This window comes from Punica granatum, chromosome 2, assembly GCF_007655135.1.
Source record: "Punica granatum isolate Tunisia-2019 chromosome 2, ASM765513v2, whole genome shotgun sequence".
NCBI lineage: Eukaryota > Viridiplantae > Streptophyta > Magnoliopsida > Myrtales > Lythraceae > Punica > Punica granatum.
This window is the reverse complement of record NC_045128.1, coordinates 33989825-34011647: the sequence shown is the minus strand read 5'-3', so window position 1 is coordinate 34011647 and position 21823 is coordinate 33989825. Positions and strand designations below refer to the sequence as shown.

Genomic DNA, 21823 nt, shown 5'->3' with positions numbered 1-21823 from the left:
AGCGACGGCAAAGAGGGGGTATAAGGCCCAAACACAATCCCCAAGTAAAAGCATCTTGATGCCATCCGAGAGTGAGTCAAAGAACGGCGCTTCTACCAAAAAGCTTACAGACCTGTCATCCCATCCGCGCATAAATTGGCTTTTCAATAACAATGAAGCACGTACACCTCCCATTCCCTTCCTAGAATACTACGAATCTCCTTCACTAATTTGCCCGTGAGAGGATTAGGAGTGGATGAATCGGCAATCAGATTGCGAGCCATCTCAAAGTCCATCTCGACCATCGTCACAATGTGACGTCCATGGACCACGCGAGTCCCAGCCCTATCAGCACAGCCCAGAGCTCATCCGTGACCGACGTAGCCCAGCCCACATTATGTATAAACCCTGAGATCCATCGACCATTCTCATTGAGGACACCGCCACATCCCGTCATTCCAGGATTTCCACGAGATGCACCATCGATATATGAGAGTTATGGAGTAATGGAGTGCACTTTAGCTTTGTTTGAATAGCAGTTTATGAGAGTTTCGGAGTAATGGATTATGGACGGCTACTATACTTCATCGTAACTTCTTGCAACTCGTGATCCAAACAAACGATGGTGAAATGTGGGAATCAACAAATGACAAAATGGTTTTTGCCCCTTTTTTTTTTAGGTCGGAGGATTCTCCTAACTTACCTTTCCTAGATGTAATTGGATTGTAGTTGAATCTTGTGATAGAAAGTGAAGCGAATGGCATTCATGTCTATCTTTTTAAAGAGGAAAAGTTAACTGAAAATATAATTTGATTTCAGTTGATCTTCAATTTCAGTTTAACCTTTACAATTATTCACATAAGAATTTTTTTTTTGGCGCTACAGGCGACATTATATTAACTCGTATGCAATGGAAAATACATGATTTAAAACTTCTTGTTTGTATATTATCTTATACCATCCTCAATTGCACATAATTGGGCTATTAAAATATTCAAAGATTGTGATGAAAATTGAAAAAATAAAGAAAAAGGAAAAAAGGCAAGCGAAAATAAGGATCTTTCTACCATGATATGCGTGACCATAACACATTTGAAAGACAGGTTGATGTTGACTAACTCTCAGGAAATGATTGGCTATAACAGCAATTGCAGCAGACAGTCTCTTTAATTCCGAGCCGTTGGATTCGTGTACGAGTCAGAGCTTATCCAAAAACAGCCTTCTTGACGTGGCTAGTAGACATTGTATTTGTACCCCATTTTGGACATAAAATATTAGTTCTTTATTATATTTCAGAAAAAAAAGAAAGATAAGATATTAAAAACACATCTTGATCTTGACTTGCGTAAGAGGGCCAAAATAATAAAAAGAGATTATTGTTAGACGATGACGGTGCGGAAAAATAAATTATTGTTTAACGATATTGTTTTACCTTTTGTTTTAACTAAGTTAAAAGACATGAGGATAATATGATCGAATCATTCGAAAAATTAGTTGTTGGGAAACCAATTTCGCATTTTATGCAGTAATAGACATGAATAGATATCAATTGCCAGTATATGCCCAACCGAAGACCATTTTCAACTGCTAAAGAAAATGGTCTCATCGAGTAAGCACGGGAGGGTGTTTGGTTCGAGTATTATTGGCTCACGGAGAAAGTAAAGATTACAAGGAAAAAGAAATTTTCATTTTTTTTGTTGCGTCGTAAGTCAGAAATGTAAGATTGTCGAATTTGGTAAATATATTAAATTACTGAGAATGTGAGTGTTAATTTCAAGCATAATTTTTTTTTTTACAGGGATAGGTCCTCAACGAAGCTCCACCCATTAATATACTTAAACGAGATGGGGGCATAATGGTCATTTCCGTGATTATATCCCACTCAATATCCCAGTTTGCTCTAAACACAAGATAAGGATTAAAATTATGCTTAGTATTATTAAAATCTCATCCTTTTCCTCTCCTAATTTTCTATCATAGCTGACGTCCAAACATGTCGAGGTGGGTTTGGATTGGGATGGCACTTTCTTCCTCGGGCTTCCTCCATTGAATGAATCAATTGCTTTCCATCCCAAGCCCTCTGGGACTCTCCGAGCAAATTTCTCCATTCATCAGTCCCCGGTGAGAAACTGGACAGCATGCCATAAAAAGTTAATTTTGATAATAAAGAATAAAATAAAGACAAGAAATTGTACGGACGTTAAGCTGTCGGAGTGGAGTTGGTGCCTGAAATGGACACAGTGACGCTCTCACTTTACCCTTTGGCTCCCCCACCCACCCCAGTTGCTCCGTCGCCTCCTCCTCCTCCTTCTCCTCCTTCCCCTTATTCTTCTTGATCATTCAGAGCTCCGGATTCGTTGTCAATGGAGGACAAGACTGAGCTGCAGCAGCAGCAAACCGTTCCGGTCCCCAGAGTGAAGCTCGGCACTCAGGGCTTAGAGGTAATCATCTCTCTCTCTCTGTGTCTCTCTCTGTGTGTGCGCCCAACTCGATGAAAACTGAAAAGCCCTGAGATTCTTTGAGAAAGTGCAGGTTTCTCGATTGGGCTTCGGGTGTGGGGGTCTCTCCGGCATCCTCAATGCTCCTCTCACACACGACGCCGCCTGCTCTGTCTTGAAGGAAGCTTTCTCCAAGGGCGTCACTTTCTTCGACACCGCCGATGCCTACAACGACAACGAGATCATGATCGAGAAGGTCAGCCTCTGCCCTGATTGTCGAATCATCTCTAATTGGATATCTTCACACTGACTTGTAATTGTAAATGCGGTGCCTTTCCTTCAGGCCCTGAAGCAGCTCCCCCGCTCTCAGGTCCAGTTAGCCACAAAGTTCGGCATCTTGAAATCAGCCGACGGGCAGTTCCGCGTTAAGGGTACCCCTGAATATGTGAGGCAGTGCTGCGAGGCTAGTCTTGGGAGACTTGGCGTGGACTACATAGACTTGTACTATCAGCATCGGGTGGACATCAATGTGCCGATAGAGGACACCGTGAGACGCATTTCTCGTTTTTCCTTATTGTAGATTATGCTTCTGAATTCTGATGATATGTGATGGACTGTTTATTGAGCTGGAATTGGTTGGTTTGGGTACTATAGATGGGTGAGCTCAAGAAGCTGGTGGAGGAAGGGAAGGTAAAGTACATCGGCCTGTCGGAAGCTAGTCCCGATACCATAAGGAGAGCTCATGCAGTTCACCCAATCACAGCCATACAGATGGAGTACTCTCTCTGGAGTCGTGAGATCGAGGATGAAATGATTCCACTTTGCAGGTACATCAGCCTGTCTGTTCGTGTTTGTTTTATACTAGTTAGTTTAGTTGCCTATCAGAGAAATTTTGATCTGCCTTCTTAGGGAGCTGGGGATTGGAATAGTGGCGTATAGCCCTCTCGGTCATGGCTTCTTCGGTGGGAAGGCAGTTGTTGAGAGTTTGCCAACAGAGAGTGTCTTGGTAAGAACTTCCCCCCGTTTTCTCTGCCTTTTGCCATTATTCTCATGAATCCACGGTGAGGAGGAAATTCCAGCCTAATTTACGGTCTCAGGCAGGCCAGAGTTCTTTAAAAAGAGATGCCTGATTGGTGTAATGTGCGCATGGGTGAATGAGTGGTTGCATCATAGGCTTATGGTTATTATTTCACGTGATAGGCTGTTCATCCAAGATTTATGGGGGAGAATCTGGAGAAGAACAAACTTGTGTATCAGAAATTCGCTGACCTGGCAGCAAAGCATGGTTGCACACCTCCTCAACTCGCTCTTGCATGGCTCCTCCAACAGGGGGACGACATAGTCCCAATACCTGGTACGTGCTTTTCCATGAACTGAGATGGCATATAGAATCACAATGCATGTATTCATGTTCACGCTTGGTGATTTTCTGTTTGTCTCTATGGAGTTGGTCTTGTTTGCTTCACTGAAATCTTTACTGAATCGACTGATGTATCTCGCTTCTTCAAATGATATATAGGGACCACGAAGGTCAAGAACCTCGAGGATAATATCAGGTCAATCACCGTTAAGCTGACCCCTGAGGATATGAAAGTGATCTGTGATGTTGTGGCTGTCGAGGAAGTGGGCGGTGAGAGGGAGTTGCCAATACTGGCTGAATACTCTTGGAGACATGCAAATACTCCAAGAAAATAGTAACAAGAGTGAATAGATGTCGGTGCAGATTTGCCTGGAGGAACGTTTTCATCTCGGTTGAAAATTGGATTTCTCTATCTGCTTGAGAAACTCAGGTTGCGTTTGCGTTTGGTTTCATAGTAGGATTTTAAAATCAGATTTTGATTTTGATTTTGATTTTGGAGTGGTATAAATGGGGCCCACCCTTTGACTTTGTATGTGTTATGTTGTTTTGTTGTGGAAAAAAGTGGTATAAATGGGACTCACTCTTTGACTTTGTATGAATTATTTTGTATTGTAGTGAGTAGAGTTAAGTTAGAATTGTAATTCTAAAATATCATCTTGAAACCAAACAGGCCCTAAGAGAATATCATAGACCGACTTGTTTGTGCACAGCTGTTCTCGACTCTCTTTGGAAGTTGTTCGCTATACTCATTTAACTGTTGTAGGTCTGAAGCTCAGTCCAATCGAGCATGTCCAGTTGTCCTGTTGGGCTCATTAATCTGTATGGCAATACCATCCTAGGCCCAATTTCATCTATAAGTTTACGAATGCCGTCCATCGGAAAAGTTCTCGACGGAAATCCCTTGGGAAATGAATCCATCGGAAAATACCAACAAAAACTTCCGAACTTATTTTTGGTGGACTTCCATGGGAAATCTGTTAGAAGTACCAAAGTTTGTGATGGTTGTTGTGCAACAATGGCCTTTCTCAACGAGACTTTTCCCGCATTTCCATCGTCATGAATGTTTAAGGGGCATCCGATCTCTTAATCGTTAGAATTTAGGAAGAATTAGGACTGGTATCTCGGTCGCGCTCTCGGTCTCTCGAAGCTCCACAACTTGCTGGACACCTCGACCGTATCAAGAAGGAAACAGCTGCGTCTGGGGCTTGTTGGGACTAGTTTCCAGGGCACAGCCGTGGCATGTCAGGTCCTGAGAGCAGTTGGAAGAGTCGTGCTAGAACGTCTTAGCCCGTTGAATGGAACATGACAACCTCGGCCCACGTCACGGATGGAAACAAGGTCAGGTCACAGTGTCTTTGTTCCAACCTGGTGATGGAGTTTGGTCCACGTCTGCCTTTTATCTCTGCGTTTCAAGAAAGCGTTCCATTACGATTTCTACGAGTTATGGAACTCCCATCTTGACCGTGTGAAACGATGACAGAGCTGCACAAAACTCGGTTAAACCGGCTTGCAGACGATAAGAAGCATGAAAGAGGTATCTTCAGGGACCACAATTAGTCCTGACAGACCAACTGGTGAAGAGAACAGCTTCTCCATAGAAGACATGCAAAAGAGGCTTCACAGCAATCAATAGCACGCACATTTCCTCTGTTATGATAGTTTGTGATTGATCTATGGATATCATCCGAGATCCTTCATAGGCGCCTCTGATTTTTTGCTAAGCTAAATCAGGAAGCGCACCCTTCATCCTATGTGCCCCCACTTCTTCGACAGTATGTTCTACATAGTATTACAGCAAGAAGATTAACGGAAGACCCTCTTATGTTCAGGATTAAGCTTCTCGGATTTTGCTCCCACAGCAATAAACAGTTCCATCATGGAATACTCAGCCCTTGCCTTGATTTAACGGAACTATGGTAAAAAAAAGGAGTCAATTTGGATCATGATCTCCTAATTTGATCACTGCATTCAGGACTACTTCATTAACAGATCCTTCTAGTCTCCCTCTACTGCAGTGATCGAAATCATTCAAACGGCTCTGGCAAACATTTTCCTGCTTACATATCTCGAGAAATGGGGTACTCGGCAAGTAGAACGTCATGGAATTGCTTTCCCTTCTTTTTTATTTTTTTTTCTTGGGTAAAAATTACATAAAACGGTTTAGAACCAGAATTTTCCTGCTTACCCGTCTTGAGAAATGCTTTTCCTATTCATTAGCATAACCAATGTTCACGGCATATTGGTTCCTTGGTAGGGATGGCACCGGGAAATGTTGGAATGGCTATATCCATCGTATACCCATACCCATTAAGAAAATCACTCTCAAACTAGTTAAAATTTTAAAGGAAAACTCTCAAATCCTTCCCACTAATTTAACGGAAGCCTACTGGGAACCCATTTTTAACCTGTTAATAAGTTTGCGAGAAAATATTATATGAACTTATCATAGCATCAAATTTATAGAAAATTATTTGATATAACAAAAAGGATTCGAATATAAATTATAAATTCCAGGCAAATAATTTTACTAAAGAAAATAAATTATAATACTTATAAGTTCATAACATGTTCGAGAAAAACGAATCGCAACACTTATAAGTTTATAATATATTCAAAAATAATAAGCCACAATAATTTCAAGTTCATAATACTAAATAAGTATTACAAATACTAGAAATTCGAATTAAAATAAAGGGAAATAAAAAAAATGACGGATGTTTTTTTGTACATATAAGTAATATAGTACATTTACGTTTAACGGGGTTTGATACGGGTTTTGAGGTAAAATCCTAAACCCTTCTCGAACCCTATAAGGTTTTAATCTCAAGCCTCTAAATCCTTTCCATGACCTAACGAATAACATTTGTTAACCACCGATCCGGGTTTGGAACGGATGAAGCATCGGTTTACAAAAACACATTGCCACCCCTCTTCCTGGGAGTCTTCAATTATCCGACACGAATGACCATGCATCCTTGTGCAGGGGTCTGGGTGGGCGTGCAATCACATCCTTTGCTACGATATATTCTCCAAATTTCCATCTTCACGATTGTCAAATGCGCATTCGATCTCTAACACTTCATTAAGAGAGAAAAAAAAAAAAAAAACCTCGTATCCTACTCAACGTGTACATGATTTGAGAACTCCCCTCAGCGATCCAGAATCTTCCAGACATCCCAACCGTCCTAGTCCATTAAATGCAACATTGGAACCTCGGCCCAGCTCATGAATGAAGACAAGGTCAGGGCACAGTGTCTTTTATTTTATTTTTTATTTTTAGTCGAAGGGGCACAGTGTCTTGTTCCTTCCTGGTGATGGAATTTGGGTCCACGTCTCCCTTTTCACTATGTGTGGACATGTGAACCCCTTCAGCCCCACAAGGCTTACTTCCGAGACGTGGAGCCAAAATGATCCACCAAACCTTCCTCCACCCCTCCCGCCCCTATAAATACCCCTCCTCGATCATCGTTGTTATCAGCACTAATAAATCAAGATCAGGACGCCTTATTAGCTGATTCTGGCTTGAGATTCAGACTCCCATAAGTTCTAGTTTCTCGGCCCCGAGCGAGTACTACAGTTCTCGAAGGGTCCAAGGTTAGATCTATAGACAAGTCGTCCTTTAAGTCGAGATGGCAGCGGTGACTGCAGTGCAAACACTCCTCGCGAGCTCCGGTGCCCCGGCGAGGCTTACTAGCAGAGGGAATGTGAGGCAGTTGTTCGGTGCTGGGAGTTCCATTCTCGGCTCTAGCCGCTCTAGTGCTGGCTTGCCGTTGAGGTGCATGGCCGAGGTGAGCGTTGTGTCGTACCTTGTATGAATCTCCGGAAAGCGCTGCAAATTTATCACCCATATAACTTTTAAGTAGATGTGTTTTGCTTAGATGTGGTAGTTTATGCGACTTTGACGAGATTATAGATGCAAGTATGTGTTCAGTTGAGCATGGACCATGTGATTAAGTTCTGTTTATTGGCCTCTCATTAATCCTGCAGGATGGTAAGCAAGAAAAGTCAGTACCACCAGCCGCCTCAAAATCAAATCGTTCTCCCTCATCCGAGACGATTCCCCCTCCGACACCAAAGCCTAAGGTATGTCATGCTATACACAGTAGCCGTGAAATTCTACATTATTTTTTCATCGAAGTTGTACACTTTTCTTAATATTGCTGACATCGACAGGTGAGCACGAAATTCTCGGATTTGTTTGCGTTCAGTGGTCCTGTACCTGAGAGGATCAATGGTCGGCTTGCAATGATCGGGTTTGTGGCAGCCATAGCTGTGGAGCTGTCAAAGGGCCAAGATCTGTTTGCGCAGATAACCGAGGGTGGTGGGGTCACGTGGTTTGTTGGGACGAGTGTTTTGCTATCAGTTGCCTCCCTGGTCCCATTGTTCAAGGGTGTGCGAGCAGAGGCAAAGACCGAAGGGATAATGAATGCCGATGCTGAGTTGTGGAACGGGAGGCTAGCGATGTTGGGGCTTGTGGCCTTGGCCTTCACCGAGTATGTGATAGGCGGCACTCTTGTATAGATTATTCCATTAAATGATAACTGGAAAATCATAGATGTAGCCGTGGGAGCTTGAATAGTTAAATTCAAGTGTGATTTTGCATTAGATTTGAAGAACTGTCATATCTCATTCTATGTTTTTTTCTCTTTTATTTTTTTGGGTTATGCGTCTGTCTGTTATTGCACCATATGCATTTCCCATATTATGTTACCCAACTTTGTCGAATATATAATATTTTTCCGTATTACAATGGTGTAATTGTATAAATTCACCCGCGGCAGGAGAACAGAATAATGTAATCAGCTATTAATCTATTAACAGTAGTTCTGTTTTGTCCGACACATGAACATTTGATTTCTCTTTTGATATTCCATTAAGTAATAAGTTGATTTTTCTTTTGAGAATTGGTTCAGCAAAAAGAGCGTATACGGGGAGGTAAGGAAAGTGATAAGAAAAATTTGGTACAAGCAACAAAAGAGCGGACATACTGATCATGTACTCATACGAAACGTACATATGCAGAAGGAAAAACTACTGAGAGGGGGCTGAAACTGAAGCCAGTCGTAATACAATAAGGTTATGATCTGAAGTAGCAGTATTGATAGTATATGAAAAAACGAAGAGGCTGTTAGCTTATTAGTCTAGAAGGAATTGATAAGGAAGTATAGTAGAGGAAGAAATCTACGATTTTCATCTGAGAAACTTCAACGTGATGTGATGTTCTTCATCGGCAGGCAGGGAACCTTCCCCTTTTTCTTTTGGTTTTCCAATGTCGAATTAACTGAAAGAAGCAAACTTTAATTGATATTTAATGATAGTGAAATGTGAATGATCAAGACAAACGAAGCACTGTAAATTACACGGTTGAGCTTGCAAATGAAAATGAGGTCTTAGAAAACCGGATGGAAAGGAAAAACGAGAGAGATCAAGTGAGCTCCTAAACCGACCGCAGAACCTGAATCAAGGGCATCCCTTTTGCCTTCTCTTTCGACCATTCGTTACGATACATGTAATCGTGGAAGAGTTGTTCGGAAACCGGGGTACGGAGTTTTCTTTATTTTGGAAGAAAAGAAGCGGCTTGAATGAGTGAATTACTGAAGATAAATTCACTACAAATTAGGGAGAAAGAAGTGAATTTATCTAGTTGAGGCATTCTTGATAAAAATAACTGCCTCCCTCCAGCAGCAGGTCTCCATGGCAATATGGCGGAGATCTGTTAATAATGGAGACTGACTAACGAGTTTCCGTGGATCGATTAGGGAATGCGGCATAGGTCAACTAAAGAGTGGCTCTTGTAATGCTGTTGTTTTGGAAGGACAAGGGACGAACATAGACCGTTAATAAGATCTATATCAGCAACCACTCAGAAAAATGGGATATCAGATTCTGTAATCATATAACCTCAATAGCGCTGCCACCCTGAGAACAAATTTTGATGTAGTTCTCATCATATTAGATCAATGAGTATGTCCACCGCAAATGATGGACAGCTTATTGACGATATAATACCAAAATATGTAGCTAGCTATATGGTTTGTATAGGCACAGACGGAGTACATTAGTTTTACATGTATAATTGTATTTTCAGGAAATCAATGAGCCTTCAGGGGGACTCCTGACTTCTCAGTCAAGCTCTTAATGTACTCCTTCCTTGCAGGATGGTCTTCCTGTGGCCGATTGAAGGGAGTCCATATCGGTTCCCCGACGAACAACCTCATCAGCTGCGTAATGAACCAACACATGGAAAGTAATCAACAAAGACATCGTCAGCTATCCGTGTCATATATTCTAGGAGCCAGTGTGGCACTGGAGCTAAAGAGAACTGGATGCAACAAGAACTACATATATCGTAACTGATCCTCTTTTTTTTTTTGGTGATTTCAGACCTCACTTATTTCGATATCCTCGTACTAAATATGACAATATAGATAATTGAAATCAAGAGGAAAATGTTAAATTATAAAATTTGCAATCACATGGTGCAGGGCTGTCATCAAAGCAAGAAGTAAATCTTTGAGCATTAGAAGATGATCTGATTTATTACCTTGATGTAGTTATTCATGTCAAGAGTGAACCGGTGGTAAATACCAGCAGGCAGGACAATAAGATCACCTGCCTTGATCCATATCCGAATCCAACGGTCATCCTTGTCTCGGACATCAAAGTACCCACTTCCTTCTAGGCAGTAACGTATCTCTTCATCCCCATGTATGTGCTCTGTGTAGAAGTTCCTGAGCTTCTGCTCATAATTCTCCACTTTCTCTGGGCATAAATCTAGCAAATCCTACGAAATTTTTGTAAAGAAAAAAAGCATCATTAGATAAAAACTTGGACATACATATACACAATTATCCATAGTAGACGTACTACCGCAAACTCCTCATAGCAGTCAAAGAACGAGAGAGAGAGATGCAGAAATGATGAATTTCCACAGTTATATGCGTCCGAACCTCATCCTTTACGCATGCACAAAAAAGGAATACTTGGAAAATTCTTCTAGCTGACTTGAGATGAGTTAATGATCATTTTTCCATCTCACTCTCTACTTCCTATCTTTCTCATGTTCGTTTTCCCTATTATAGAACTCATAACCAACTTTTAACCATGTTTCAATAAAGCGCAACCCAAGTCTCTTCCTGCTCTGTTGCAAAACCAACAGATGCAATTACCGGTACTTCATTCTTGTTTCCTTGATGAGTTTAGACCTACTGCAGGCAGTTAAGCTCAGCACAACCCGAATTCCCTGAACTACGAAAAGACAAGCACAAATGCAAGACCAAATTGTCGGACCAATGAATTCGACAAGAGGGGTAAGAGGGAGTACCATGTAACTGTACCCCCGAGATTCCCGAATCTTCCGTAGCTCTTCATCGTTGTCGTAGTCATTCGGGTTTAAGTGCCAGTACAGCACTCCCAGTTCTGCGGACAGACAGAGATGAATCAGACCGAATATAAAGTTGACTTCAAATTCATCAAAAGATAATCTTCTTTTTTTTTTTCCTGAACAGAAGCTAGTAAAGTTCCGACAGAGGGAGAGGACCTGACCTGCCAAATGGTCCAAAGAGACGAACTCCTTGGGGTTGCGGTGGTGAGGGAGCCTCTGATCCTCACTGCTCTCCTCCATGAACCACGCCTGCCCAACAGTTCAATTCAACCCCAAGCACCGCCCACAATCAGTCATTCGCTCGACTCTCCATAAAAATGGCCAAATTGAAACAAAACCCGATGCTCAGAATGAATGGACTGTAAAGGAATTACGTACCTCAATCGCCATTGCTGAATTCTCCGACACAAAGCTCCGTCCCCTGCTTTCCGTCCTCCGCCTGCAAATGACAAGGCTGAGAGAGTAAGATGAGCTACGGCGCCCCTTTATAGCGGAGGGACGAGAATCGCAGCCCGCATGGAGACAGATTTCGGGGACATGTCGCGATTGCTTGCCACGTGTATGACTGCATTTCCTCCGCTGCGTTTGTGGCGGCCATTTCCAGGCACTTCACAAAAATCATCCCGCCCGGCAAGAATCATACAGCGTTGTCGAGTCAAACCAATTCTTACGGACTTTCTACATCCGACAAATTTTTTTTTTTTTTGGGTTTGTATTTGTATAGATGAGTAAAAGGTTTGTCGATGTTTTCTTTTGAAAAAATTAAATGAACGGCACCAACAAGTACTGGATTGAAATGGTAAGCGGTTTCAACTCTTAGGACGAGAACACGAATTCGTATCCCAGAATAAATCATAGGACATAAGAGCTTAACTTTGCAATATCTCTCACAATTCTTCACTTAGAAGGATAGGTCGTAGATATAAGAGTTTAACTTAAAGAAAGTTGTCTGATTCTTTTAAGGAACTGTCACTTATATAAAGAGAAAATTATTTCTAGAGCGACAGAATTATTTCTAGAGTTTAACTTAAAAAAAAGTTATATCTGATTCTTTCTAACAGCTGTCACCGATATAGAAAGGTAGAATTATTTCTTAATGGGATAAGAGGATCTCCCTTTTGATCTTATTCCGCGGCCAGCAAGCCAACTAAATTGATGCCTCATGCAAAATGCAACATTGTTGGCAGATTATGAAAGGGCTCGGTATTTAGGCACGGGCTTCAATAGTAGGTCCGAGTTGAGCCGGGCCCAAACTGCGGAACTCTATGGGCCAGCCCGCACTGAAACTTCGATTCAACGTTGCCGCGGTTGCAATTTATTGAATCGCCTCTTCAGATTTTCAGTGGCTTTGTATTTTTTTTTTATTTTTTTCCCTTAGTGTGCGTCACCCGATGTCCATAGACTCAATAAAATCCAAATAATTTAAGATTGAGTCAGGTTAGCCCACTAAAACATTGATATTTCACGGTGTGAATTTTCTCAATTCACGAGACTTTATTTAAGATAAATAAATATTATATATCACTTAAAAAACCAATCCCCACTTTGGTAGATTTTTAGTGGTTTGGTTTATAATGAAATTACAATCAACACTCTCTCGATGCAACAAGTGGCACGTGCCACATGCCAAAGGATTGGGTTCCTACAAAGGTAATTTCATCATTAAGTCCGTTTGGAAATAGAGTTTGATTTTGATTTTGATTTTGATTCTGAAAAAGGACAAATGAGATTGTATTATAAATTTGACTTGGAAAACGTGTGTTTTTGTTATGTAGTGGGTAGAGTTAAAATCAAAATCATGATTCTAAAATTAAACTCTGTTCCCAAACGGAACCTAAAAGTGTCACATAAGGTGCACACGTGGTATATATAAGTTAGAGGTGCACATGTAATTTTACCTTATATAACTCGTTTGCTTAACCGACAGCATCGAGCCGAGGCAACCTCATATAGTTATGATTTTTCTACAGTTCCGAGTCGAGACCATAGGCAATTACCTTATCTGCCAATGTATTTCGTCCACCGCATGTGGGTACTTAGATAAATTTCTGCCCCCTTCATAGGTGTGTTACTGTCTGGAGGGAAGGAGGGAATGGAAGGACCCCACATGGAAAGTGGGTCCCACGGAGCTCGTCTCTGACTGGGGCACGTAAACCACAGCACAAGCTCCGACGTACAATAATTTCCCTTTACCCGTCTCTCTCTATTTCTATCTCTCTCTCACTGATCCGTTTGGCGATGCTTCCTTGACTTAGACCTTACCCACACGCTCGCACACGCAAACACCCCCTCTCCTCTCTCCCTACCTCTCCCTCAGATCTCTCTCTCTCTATCTCTCTCGCTCTGCAATTATGGCAATCTCTCCTTCTCTCTCATATTGAATTCATAAATCTTCTCACAGGTGGGTAAGTGAATGAGCGACTGAGAAGACTGAACATATTATTAAAGATCGCAGTCCTTCCTCCTTCGCCTTCACCCGTGTGTACCCTCCTCGCACTTATTGCACCCTCCCACCCAAGCAGCAGCCTTTACCCCCCGCTCCCCCCTCCTCCTCGGTGGCGATGAGCCCTCTGCGCCACCGCCGCCGCCGCCGCCCATTCCCTTCGCTCCCCCTCCTCGCCGCCCTCTTTCTCTTGCTCTCCTCCTCCGCCATTTCCCTCCCCCAGCACTTCGGTAAGTGCTTATCATCATGTATGTTTTCCAAAAACGGAAAACACGTTCGGGTTATTCTTCCTTTTCTTTCCCCTTTCTTTATGTTTTATGAAAGTTATGAGTCTCATATTTCTGTCGGAAATCCGAAAAACGTTTTCCAAGGTTTTTCCAAGACAACCTGCAAATGCTAATAGAATTACCAGGAAAATATGGAAAACGTTTTTACCAAGATTTCTATATTTATGACCTCATGTCCATTTCTCTTGTCTATAACAATCTTTTGCAGACTCGTCCCGCGGAGGAGGAGGAGGACCGAGGTCGCGAGAGATCGTAGACGACAGGACCAGGATGCGAATTCTCCGCGCAGCCGGGTCGGGCGAAGACCAGCTTCGGCGGCGGGTTCTCAAAGGGCTGGGGTCATCCCCGCCCACATGCCGGTCAAAGTGCGGGAGTTGCTCCCCGTGCACGCCGGTGCACGTCCCCATCCAGCCGGGCTTCAGCATGCCCCTCGAGTACTACCCCGAAGCGTGGCGATGTAAGTGTGGCAACAAGTTGTTCATGCCATAATATGAATAGTGACTGGGACTGAATTTTTTCCACACCACACCTTCTGCTATCTATGCTTGTGGGACTGATCAAAATTGGGTTTTTTTTAAAAAGGGGGGGAATTTGTTGGGAATGTAAGTTTTTGCTGTGGAAGAGGCAAATGGGTAGGGAGAAAAGATTTTAATTGAAGAAGAAGATCGTTTGATCCTCCCTCCTTGGGAACATGTGTTTTTCTTTTTTTTTATTAAATTTATGACTCCTAGGATGTTAGTTAATTTGCTGTTTGTTAGTATTAATAGTGTGGGAGGGTAGGGCTTTTGGTTCCTTTGGGGGTTGCATTTATTGAGAGAGCCTCCCTGGACAGGTTTAATGTTTGTGAGACAAAATGGATAAGTTGAGATGTTTGTAAATTTCTTAAATCAAATTCTTTAGTATCTCGGCTTTTATAACATACTGAAGCCTGTATTGTGTTGCCTCGTGTTGTTTCGTCTTCCTCCTCCTCCTCCTCTTCTGTTGTTCAAGATTCCCAATGCAAACACCTTGGAATTTAGTCCCATGCAGAAGAGTCACATTTCTTTTCACTCGTCAGATAAAACTTCTCGCATATTTCAGTCTTATAATATTAGCAAAGATTAATTTTTGCATCATGAGGTTTCAGAGGAACATACTCAGTCACTACTCGACGAGAAAATCAAGAGTAATAGCGAATCCTTGAGGTGGTAGTATATGCGCGCCCAGCATGCATGACATTCAATCAGAAAAAGTTTTAATTCTCAGGTATCAGAGTATGTAATCTGAACAGCGGGTTTATCTCGAGCCTCTTGTGTGCTCCTACTAATAAAAAGTTTATGCATCACCACAACATTCCGTGGCTTTAACTTGCGGCGATGCGTAAACCTTTTATCCGCAAAGTCTATCTACTCTGTCTTTCAACTTTCAAGGTTATAACGTCCATACCTCATATAAAGCAAAGTTTGTTATACTCCACGACACTACGAAATGCTAATGCAATTACTTTGTCCAAAATAATGTGGGAGCTTACCACCGAAAAAAATGTGGGATTTGATAAAGAAAAACTACGAGTCTTATCTCCTGAATCCTTCGCTGTAAGTAAATGTTCGTAAAATGCGTTTATTTACAGATCGAAGTCATATGCGCAATAATTTTTTGAACATCGTGGAATGGTAGGTTGGTCATGGGGGAGAGGGGGGGTTTCAGAATCAGAGGTTTCAGATAAACAAAACAAATTAAAGGGTTGGTCGAGGCATGTGAATCAAACATGGGTTTCCATTCCAATAATTGCACCCGCCGGAAGTTTTGAAAAAGAGAAAACAAAAGACAGTTTTCCAGTTTTTTTGTTTTGCTTTCCGTTTTCGTTCTCTCTCTCTCTCTGATCAATTTTCTGAAATGCTTCTGCTGCCAATTTCTTCCCTATCAGATCCCAATTTTCTAGTTTCATGTTAAAATCTTTTCATATTTTTCGGTAACACCCCAAGCTGTTTTTAGCCAACTCATTCACATTCAGATATCAGTTTGTCTTGAATACAGATTATTTTTAATAGGATTGGAAACATCTGCTTAGATATAAAATCTACTCACCAATTAACTTTGCAATTTGTTAATTGAATCACATCTCGTGTTTTAAGAGGAAAAACTTTTGGTTGAAATAAGATTTCTGGTGGTGGCTTCTGTTCTGTTGAGGGATACGACAGCATTCATTTCCATACGGAATTTTGCTTTTGCTCATTTTCCGTATCGTACCCCTGCAAAAGCTTCAGCATTTAATTTTTCCTTCCTTTCCGTATGTACCCCTTTTCGATGATCGTCATTCTAATATCTTTGACAGTGACTCTCCATGCCTTACCACAATAACAAGAAATTTTATTGCGCAAAAAAAAAAAAAAACAAAAAGACAACATCAATTTCTTCTTCTTTTTTTGGGTGAATACATCAATTTCGATTTTCATTTTCATGTGAGGGGGGAGAGAAATTAAACACGTCCTCTTAGATAATAATCTGCAAGGAACATGGTCATCTACAGATAGGGGAATCCGAGACTTGCATGGTGACTATGCAAGACGAGATCATGCACATTTGCTCCTAAAAAGAATGCGTGTACATCATCGGTCCTTAACTGAATTCTAGTCTTTAATATTTTGAAACTGTCTCCTCCCATCTTATGTCCAATTCAGGGTCGTTACAATCATGAGCCTCACTGCATCAAAGACAACATCCATACTAGGATATTGGAAGTTGCACGATCGCCACTGCTACTCAACATTTTACCAATCCACACTGGAATCATATATATTGCACAGTAGAATTCGCTATTATGTACTCTCCATAACCATATATGATTGTCTAGGGGCTTTAAACTCATCATAAGTGCTAAGAGTCTAAAACACTTACGAATTTCGGTTATAAATGGAGTCTCATAAGGCTAATATAAGAAAATAAAAATTTTGATAGACTATGTTTGGCAAGCCGGATAAGATGCCAGATGTATGTTTAAAATCCTAATCCTACATTTGGTGTCGACCGGATTAGAATTGGGATATACTTGGATAAAAGTATTAAGCAGTTAATCCTAAGTAGGGGGCGGATTAAGGATGCTTGGCATATGATTATTTTAGAAAAGATGGGAATGCCCCTCGATTTGTATCAAATTTTCAAATGCTACCATTGATATATATATATATATATATATATATATTGGTCTGGTTGGAGAAAGAGAAGGGCGATGGGTTGACGCTAGCCACCATCGGCCCAGGCGAGGTCGCCGGTAAGCCTTGGGTCTGCTAGCAATCTCGTAGAGGGTAGCGGTGGCCGGCGTTAGGTCTCCCACTGCTCCCCTCCATGAATAGTCGCAAGAGACCTTCTCTACAAGCTGGTTTTCCTTTTCTTTTTTTAACAAAATTTCAGGGGTTTTTAAATTTTAAGAAATTTTTAAATAATTATTTATTGGTGTATAAGTCATTTTCTTTTTATATTCCAATCCCAAACCTTGGTATACTCCAAACATATTATTAAAATATTTTATATCCTTGGCATTTAAAATCCCATCTCATTCCCTCTCCATCCTAGTCCCTAACTCAGCGACCAAACATAGCCATTGCTAATCGAAGGGTACGAGGATAGTCCCACCACATGAAGCATAAGTGCAGCCTCTTAATTAATTGGCAGTCGAGATGGTGCGTACTGCCTACATCCTTCCTTCTCATAATACTGTTGAGTAGTTCATTACAGCTTATTTCTGAAATATTTTTCAAGATTTTCTCCAATAACAAATCGATATTATTGACAATTTTCATAATTATACTTTATAAATTTATTAAAAGTAATATATATATATATATGTATATGTATATGTATATATGTTATATTGACTCATAGATTAGGTAAGACAGGCGACAAGTTGGGGGAGGATGACGGGGATGGTCGGCTTTGGGAGCATTATTCGCGAATTGAATTTCAAATTCCCCCCAGCACACAGACACAAAAGTGTATAGAGACTGGCCGGTCAACCTCCGGGCCTATCTTCACTTTATTCCTACCCCCAGACGAGTTGAGATGATGAAGCAGACATTTGATTTGATAGCGTTTGTTTGGTCTTTGCCATTGCTGCCCTTGGAATTACGTGTCAAAAATTTTCATTTCACAAAATATCACTTCAACATTCATAAGCAATCAATATACCACTGCACAATTACATGAAAATAATCTATATAGTATCCGATTTCACGTGACCCTTACGACATCGTACAATATTTCAGCCTCGATCACTAATTTCCAAAACTACCTGTGCAATGTGATATTTAAGGCGGAATATTTATCTTCAATCCAGAGATATACGACATTCATATATTAATGTGTTTGTTTTTGCCATATCCACTTATTATTTACTTGGCAGCAAGCTCTTGCCCTACCTATAGTTTTTCTTTTCTTGGAGAAACAAGAGGACACCTATTGAATGAAATTTTTGCATTTTTTTTTTCAGGAAATTTGAGGAAAAACGAAGATGAATAGGAAATGGAGCTTGTTTCCAAATAAATAGTAAAACTGAAGCTATTTTCTATGGTACTCCTCCTGCTACATAGGATTAGGATTAGCCAATCCAGTGCGCATATAATAAGGTTTCTTAAGCATCGACAAGCAGATTATATTAGAAATGGACAGCGGTCATGCGTTTTTTCTCTGAAGAAATTCGATCCTTTGGAGCTCCACCGGAGCGATCTCGGCATGCCTATCCCTCACGGCCATCAAGTCCCTGTCATTCCCTTCCATGAACGCCCGCAAGAAGGCCACCACGATCCCCCCGACAAACCTCCTCATGGGCTCTCTGGCCCGCCCGTTTTTGCAGAGGCAGTATGTGGCCTTCCCTCTAATCCCCTCGGTCTCGTTGTCCAACATGTCCAAGTGACCATATTCCTTTGCCACGAAGTAGCAGGCAGGCGGCCTGCATTCCCGGAAGAAGTCCTCGTGGTTCACACCCTTCGGAGCACATGGCGGGAACAGTGGGTTCCTCTTCACCTCGCCGAGGCCCGACCCAATCACCTTCAGAGGAGCTTAAATTGTGAAGAGGGAGACATAAAGATATATCAAGTAGTTTACTAGATGGCACTGGCTCGAGTACAAGTAAAAAAAAACTAGTAACTGCCCAAAAGTGGCTATAAGTTCCAGCACTGTACCATAACCGGCATGTCGAGGTCGAAGGAACGAGGCTCGTATGTTAGAACAGGCGGCGGGGTTTGCTTCCCTTTATCCATTCCATCGACAGGATCAATGCCAATAAGGGCTGAGAAAGGGAGTGCGGTGGTGGTGGAAACCTTTTTCAAGGCCAGGGCGAAGGCTGCCTTGCCTCCCCTGCTGTGGCCAGAGAGAGCTAACTTGGCCAGTTTAGGGCGGACTCCCGGTGGAAGAGTGGCAGAGAGGCCTGTGGGCAGCCAGTCTGTGATTGCAGCTGCGGACCGGATCTCTTCGGTTGTGTCTGGTCCAGCGACAGTATATAGCTGTTTAATTTGCCAAGAAAATGAAGATCCAGTGATGACTCAAAACAATCGATCGGTTTGATACTCCAAGATCTGATAATACAACTCAAATCGGATATGTAACTAGAGTGTAAACTTGATGTGTTTCGATACGCGGGACCATTTTTTCTGCAAGAATCTAATTTAGTTTTTTTGGCTATCTCAAGCTAGTTAACACGTTACTTTTTTATAGTCATTTTGGGGACGGAAAAGAAATATGATTAGCTGATGATCAATGATTGGGAGAGCTCTCATACAATTCGAACTTGGATTAGTGAACTCATGCAATTCGAACTTGAATTAGTTGGCCCTACTTGGCTTTCGGATACTATATGATGCACATACAAGAAAAGCACTGAGTAGGCAGCATCCTATCGAACCAAATTCTCCCACCTTACAAGACCCACCGCAGTTAAAGGTCAGATCATGAGCTTAAACTGGTGATTCATATGAATATAACACGTTAATACTGATTGTCACCATAAAAATTACCACCTTCTGGGGAAAAAATGTTCAGTAACAAACTGTATTTTCGATGTAAACATAACGTATGAACAGTTAGAACTAACTGGGCGTATTACATATATGACTTCTTCTGTCTCCATATCTTTGTGCTGACTGCTGAACGCAGTACAATTTCCATAATTTATCGCTCCATTGTGCTACTGAACATGTCATGTTCGTGTTTGTAATCTTTCTTCCTACCTAACGTACTAATATATATCGTCCAGTTCAGTTCTAATTATAATTAGAATGATTCTGCACGCAACTCATAGTCACTTGAATCAACTACACCAACACGACAAGAGAAATTAAAGCGGGAGAGACAGGGAGAGGTGATTACCTGAGGAGCGATGACGATGAAGCCATGGGACCCGATGTGCTGAAGAAGCTGAGAGTAGAAGGAGTTGGTGAGGAGATAGCCGTGGAGGAGTACAAGAACAGGGAACTCTCCTTCCTCTGTCGGGGAGGCGATCAGAAGCGGCTTCGGTGGCTTCCCGGCATCACTGCTTCCGACGGAGTCGACACTCTTAAGAAGGGTCGGGAATTTGCCCGTGACGAAAACATCGGAGGTAGTAGCGCTTTCCGTGGAAGGAAGACAAGAAGAAGAACAAGGCATGAATGAAGCCTTCAGTTGGTCCCTTTGCTCTGTCTTGTTCTTTCTTCTTCACACTTCAGTAATGACTTCTAATGAAATATCTCGTGTCCCTTTGGCCTTAGTGATGGATAAAGTCCATTGCGTGGGGCTTCTATAGCCACTGCCTTGTGAAGCACAAACCATCTTGTTCACATTTGGTCTTTTTTTCAATAACAATGGACGTTCATCGGTCTAATAAAATATAATAGATGTTTATATTTGGTCTTTATCTGATGGAGTTTATATAATTCTATCTCCGAATTACAGTTTTATGTTCTAAGATTACCTTTCTTTTTGTACTGATATAGCCTCTCCGACGAAAAATTCTTAAATGAACTCGGACCATATGGTTAAGCATATTGAAGAGTAACCTTATCGTTTATATTATTGGCCCCACGTTTGAGTGCCCTCTTTGCTACAAAATGTCCAATTATTTCGCTCATTGTGCCTAGAGTTTCTCAAGCATCACTATCGTGGGTCTAGCTTCCTCATTAAGCTAAGTGCTTCCCGAGAGTATTATGTGTAATAAGTATATATATCATGACATTGCATTACAAGACTCGATTAAAAGTTTCATATGTAATAGATTTGTAACCATCTATACTGACGTGTCGAATGATTATTAACTTGTAATACATATCACGTGAATGCCTATTATATATATGACCATAAATGTTGAATCATACTTATACTACACTTTTAAAAGTATAATTTCAAATTTAGTTCTTGTTAGTGAGACTTCTCCTACTAAATTTATTTTTCATTTTTCAATACTTTAAAAAGTATAATTTTAAATTCGATTTTCAACCACAAGACTTCTTGAATCCGTTTATTTTCCTTTTTCCTATTCCTTAACTAGAGGGGAAAAATGCAGTTTTATTTCTCAATTATTGAAGCTTTTGCCACTCTGGCCCTAAACCTTTTTTTTCTTTTGTTCTTGTCCTCCACCTTTCAATATTTTGCCACTTTGGTCTGATTGTTACATTTTCCGTTCAAAATAACCTTTTTCAATCCAAATGATTTTTTAACATCTAATTATAATTTTCAAATTTTTCTTTAAAAAAGAAGAAGAGGGAGAGTAGAGGAGGCGGCCGTGGTCTCACCGCCAGCCACCGCCCTCCTCCCCTTCTCCTCTAAAATCGAGTTGCTAACAACCCCAATTTGGGGAGAGTCGACACCGATGAGGGTTACACCTCCCCAAATTTTTAAAGAAAATGCAAAAAAATGGAGAGAAAGGGGAGAAGGGCAGTGATGGCCACACCGCCTACCATCACCACACAGTCAAGGTCAACGACGACC

At 41.3% G+C, this 21823-nt stretch overlaps 5 protein-coding genes across 5 annotated transcripts; 3 read left to right on the top strand and 2 right to left on the bottom strand.

Moving 5' to 3' along the window:
* Positions 1-1994: 1994 nt before the first annotated feature.
* Positions 1995-4486, top strand: LOC116193552 (perakine reductase-like). The gene is made up of 7 exons (XM_031522297.1): positions 1995-2420; positions 2512-2673; positions 2761-2964; positions 3072-3244; positions 3327-3423; positions 3618-3771; positions 3937-4486. The coding sequence occupies exons 1-7, from the start codon at positions 2343-2345 to the stop codon at positions 4110-4112; spliced, it is 1044 nt and encodes a 347-aa protein (XP_031378157.1). The 5' UTR covers positions 1995-2342; the 3' UTR covers positions 4113-4486.
* A 2722-nt stretch (positions 4487-7208) lies between these two features.
* On the top strand, positions 7209-8600 carry LOC116193554 (early light-induced protein 2, chloroplastic-like). The gene is made up of 3 exons (XM_031522299.1): positions 7209-7565; positions 7765-7860; positions 7951-8600. Exons 1-3 carry the CDS (start codon positions 7407-7409, stop codon positions 8296-8298), a joined length of 603 nt encoding a protein of 200 aa, XP_031378159.1. The 5' UTR covers positions 7209-7406; the 3' UTR covers positions 8299-8600.
* A 1039-nt stretch (positions 8601-9639) lies between these two features.
* On the bottom strand, positions 9640-11699 carry LOC116193555 (1,2-dihydroxy-3-keto-5-methylthiopentene dioxygenase 1). Its single transcript, XM_031522300.1, has 5 exons — positions 11540-11699; positions 11323-11410; positions 11102-11196; positions 10322-10561; positions 9640-9998 (listed from the first exon to the last, which is right to left on the bottom strand). Exons 1-5 carry the CDS (start codon positions 11549-11551, stop codon positions 9870-9872), a joined length of 564 nt encoding a protein of 187 aa, XP_031378160.1. The 5' UTR covers positions 11552-11699; the 3' UTR covers positions 9640-9869.
* A 1702-nt stretch (positions 11700-13401) lies between these two features.
* On the top strand, positions 13402-14835 carry LOC116193556 (EPIDERMAL PATTERNING FACTOR-like protein 4). Its single transcript, XM_031522301.1, has 2 exons — positions 13402-13834; positions 14100-14835. The coding sequence occupies exons 1-2, from the start codon at positions 13723-13725 to the stop codon at positions 14378-14380; spliced, it is 393 nt and encodes a 130-aa protein (XP_031378161.1). The 5' UTR covers positions 13402-13722; the 3' UTR covers positions 14381-14835.
* Positions 14836-18378: 3543 nt separating this feature from the next.
* On the bottom strand, positions 18379-20603 carry LOC116193553 (chlorophyllase-2, chloroplastic-like). Its single transcript, XM_031522298.1, has 3 exons — positions 20231-20603; positions 19048-19368; positions 18379-18913 (listed from the first exon to the last, which is right to left on the bottom strand). The coding sequence occupies exons 1-3, from the start codon at positions 20504-20506 to the stop codon at positions 18539-18541; spliced, it is 972 nt and encodes a 323-aa protein (XP_031378158.1). The 5' UTR covers positions 20507-20603; the 3' UTR covers positions 18379-18538.
* Between the last annotated feature and the right edge of the window lie 1220 nt (positions 20604-21823).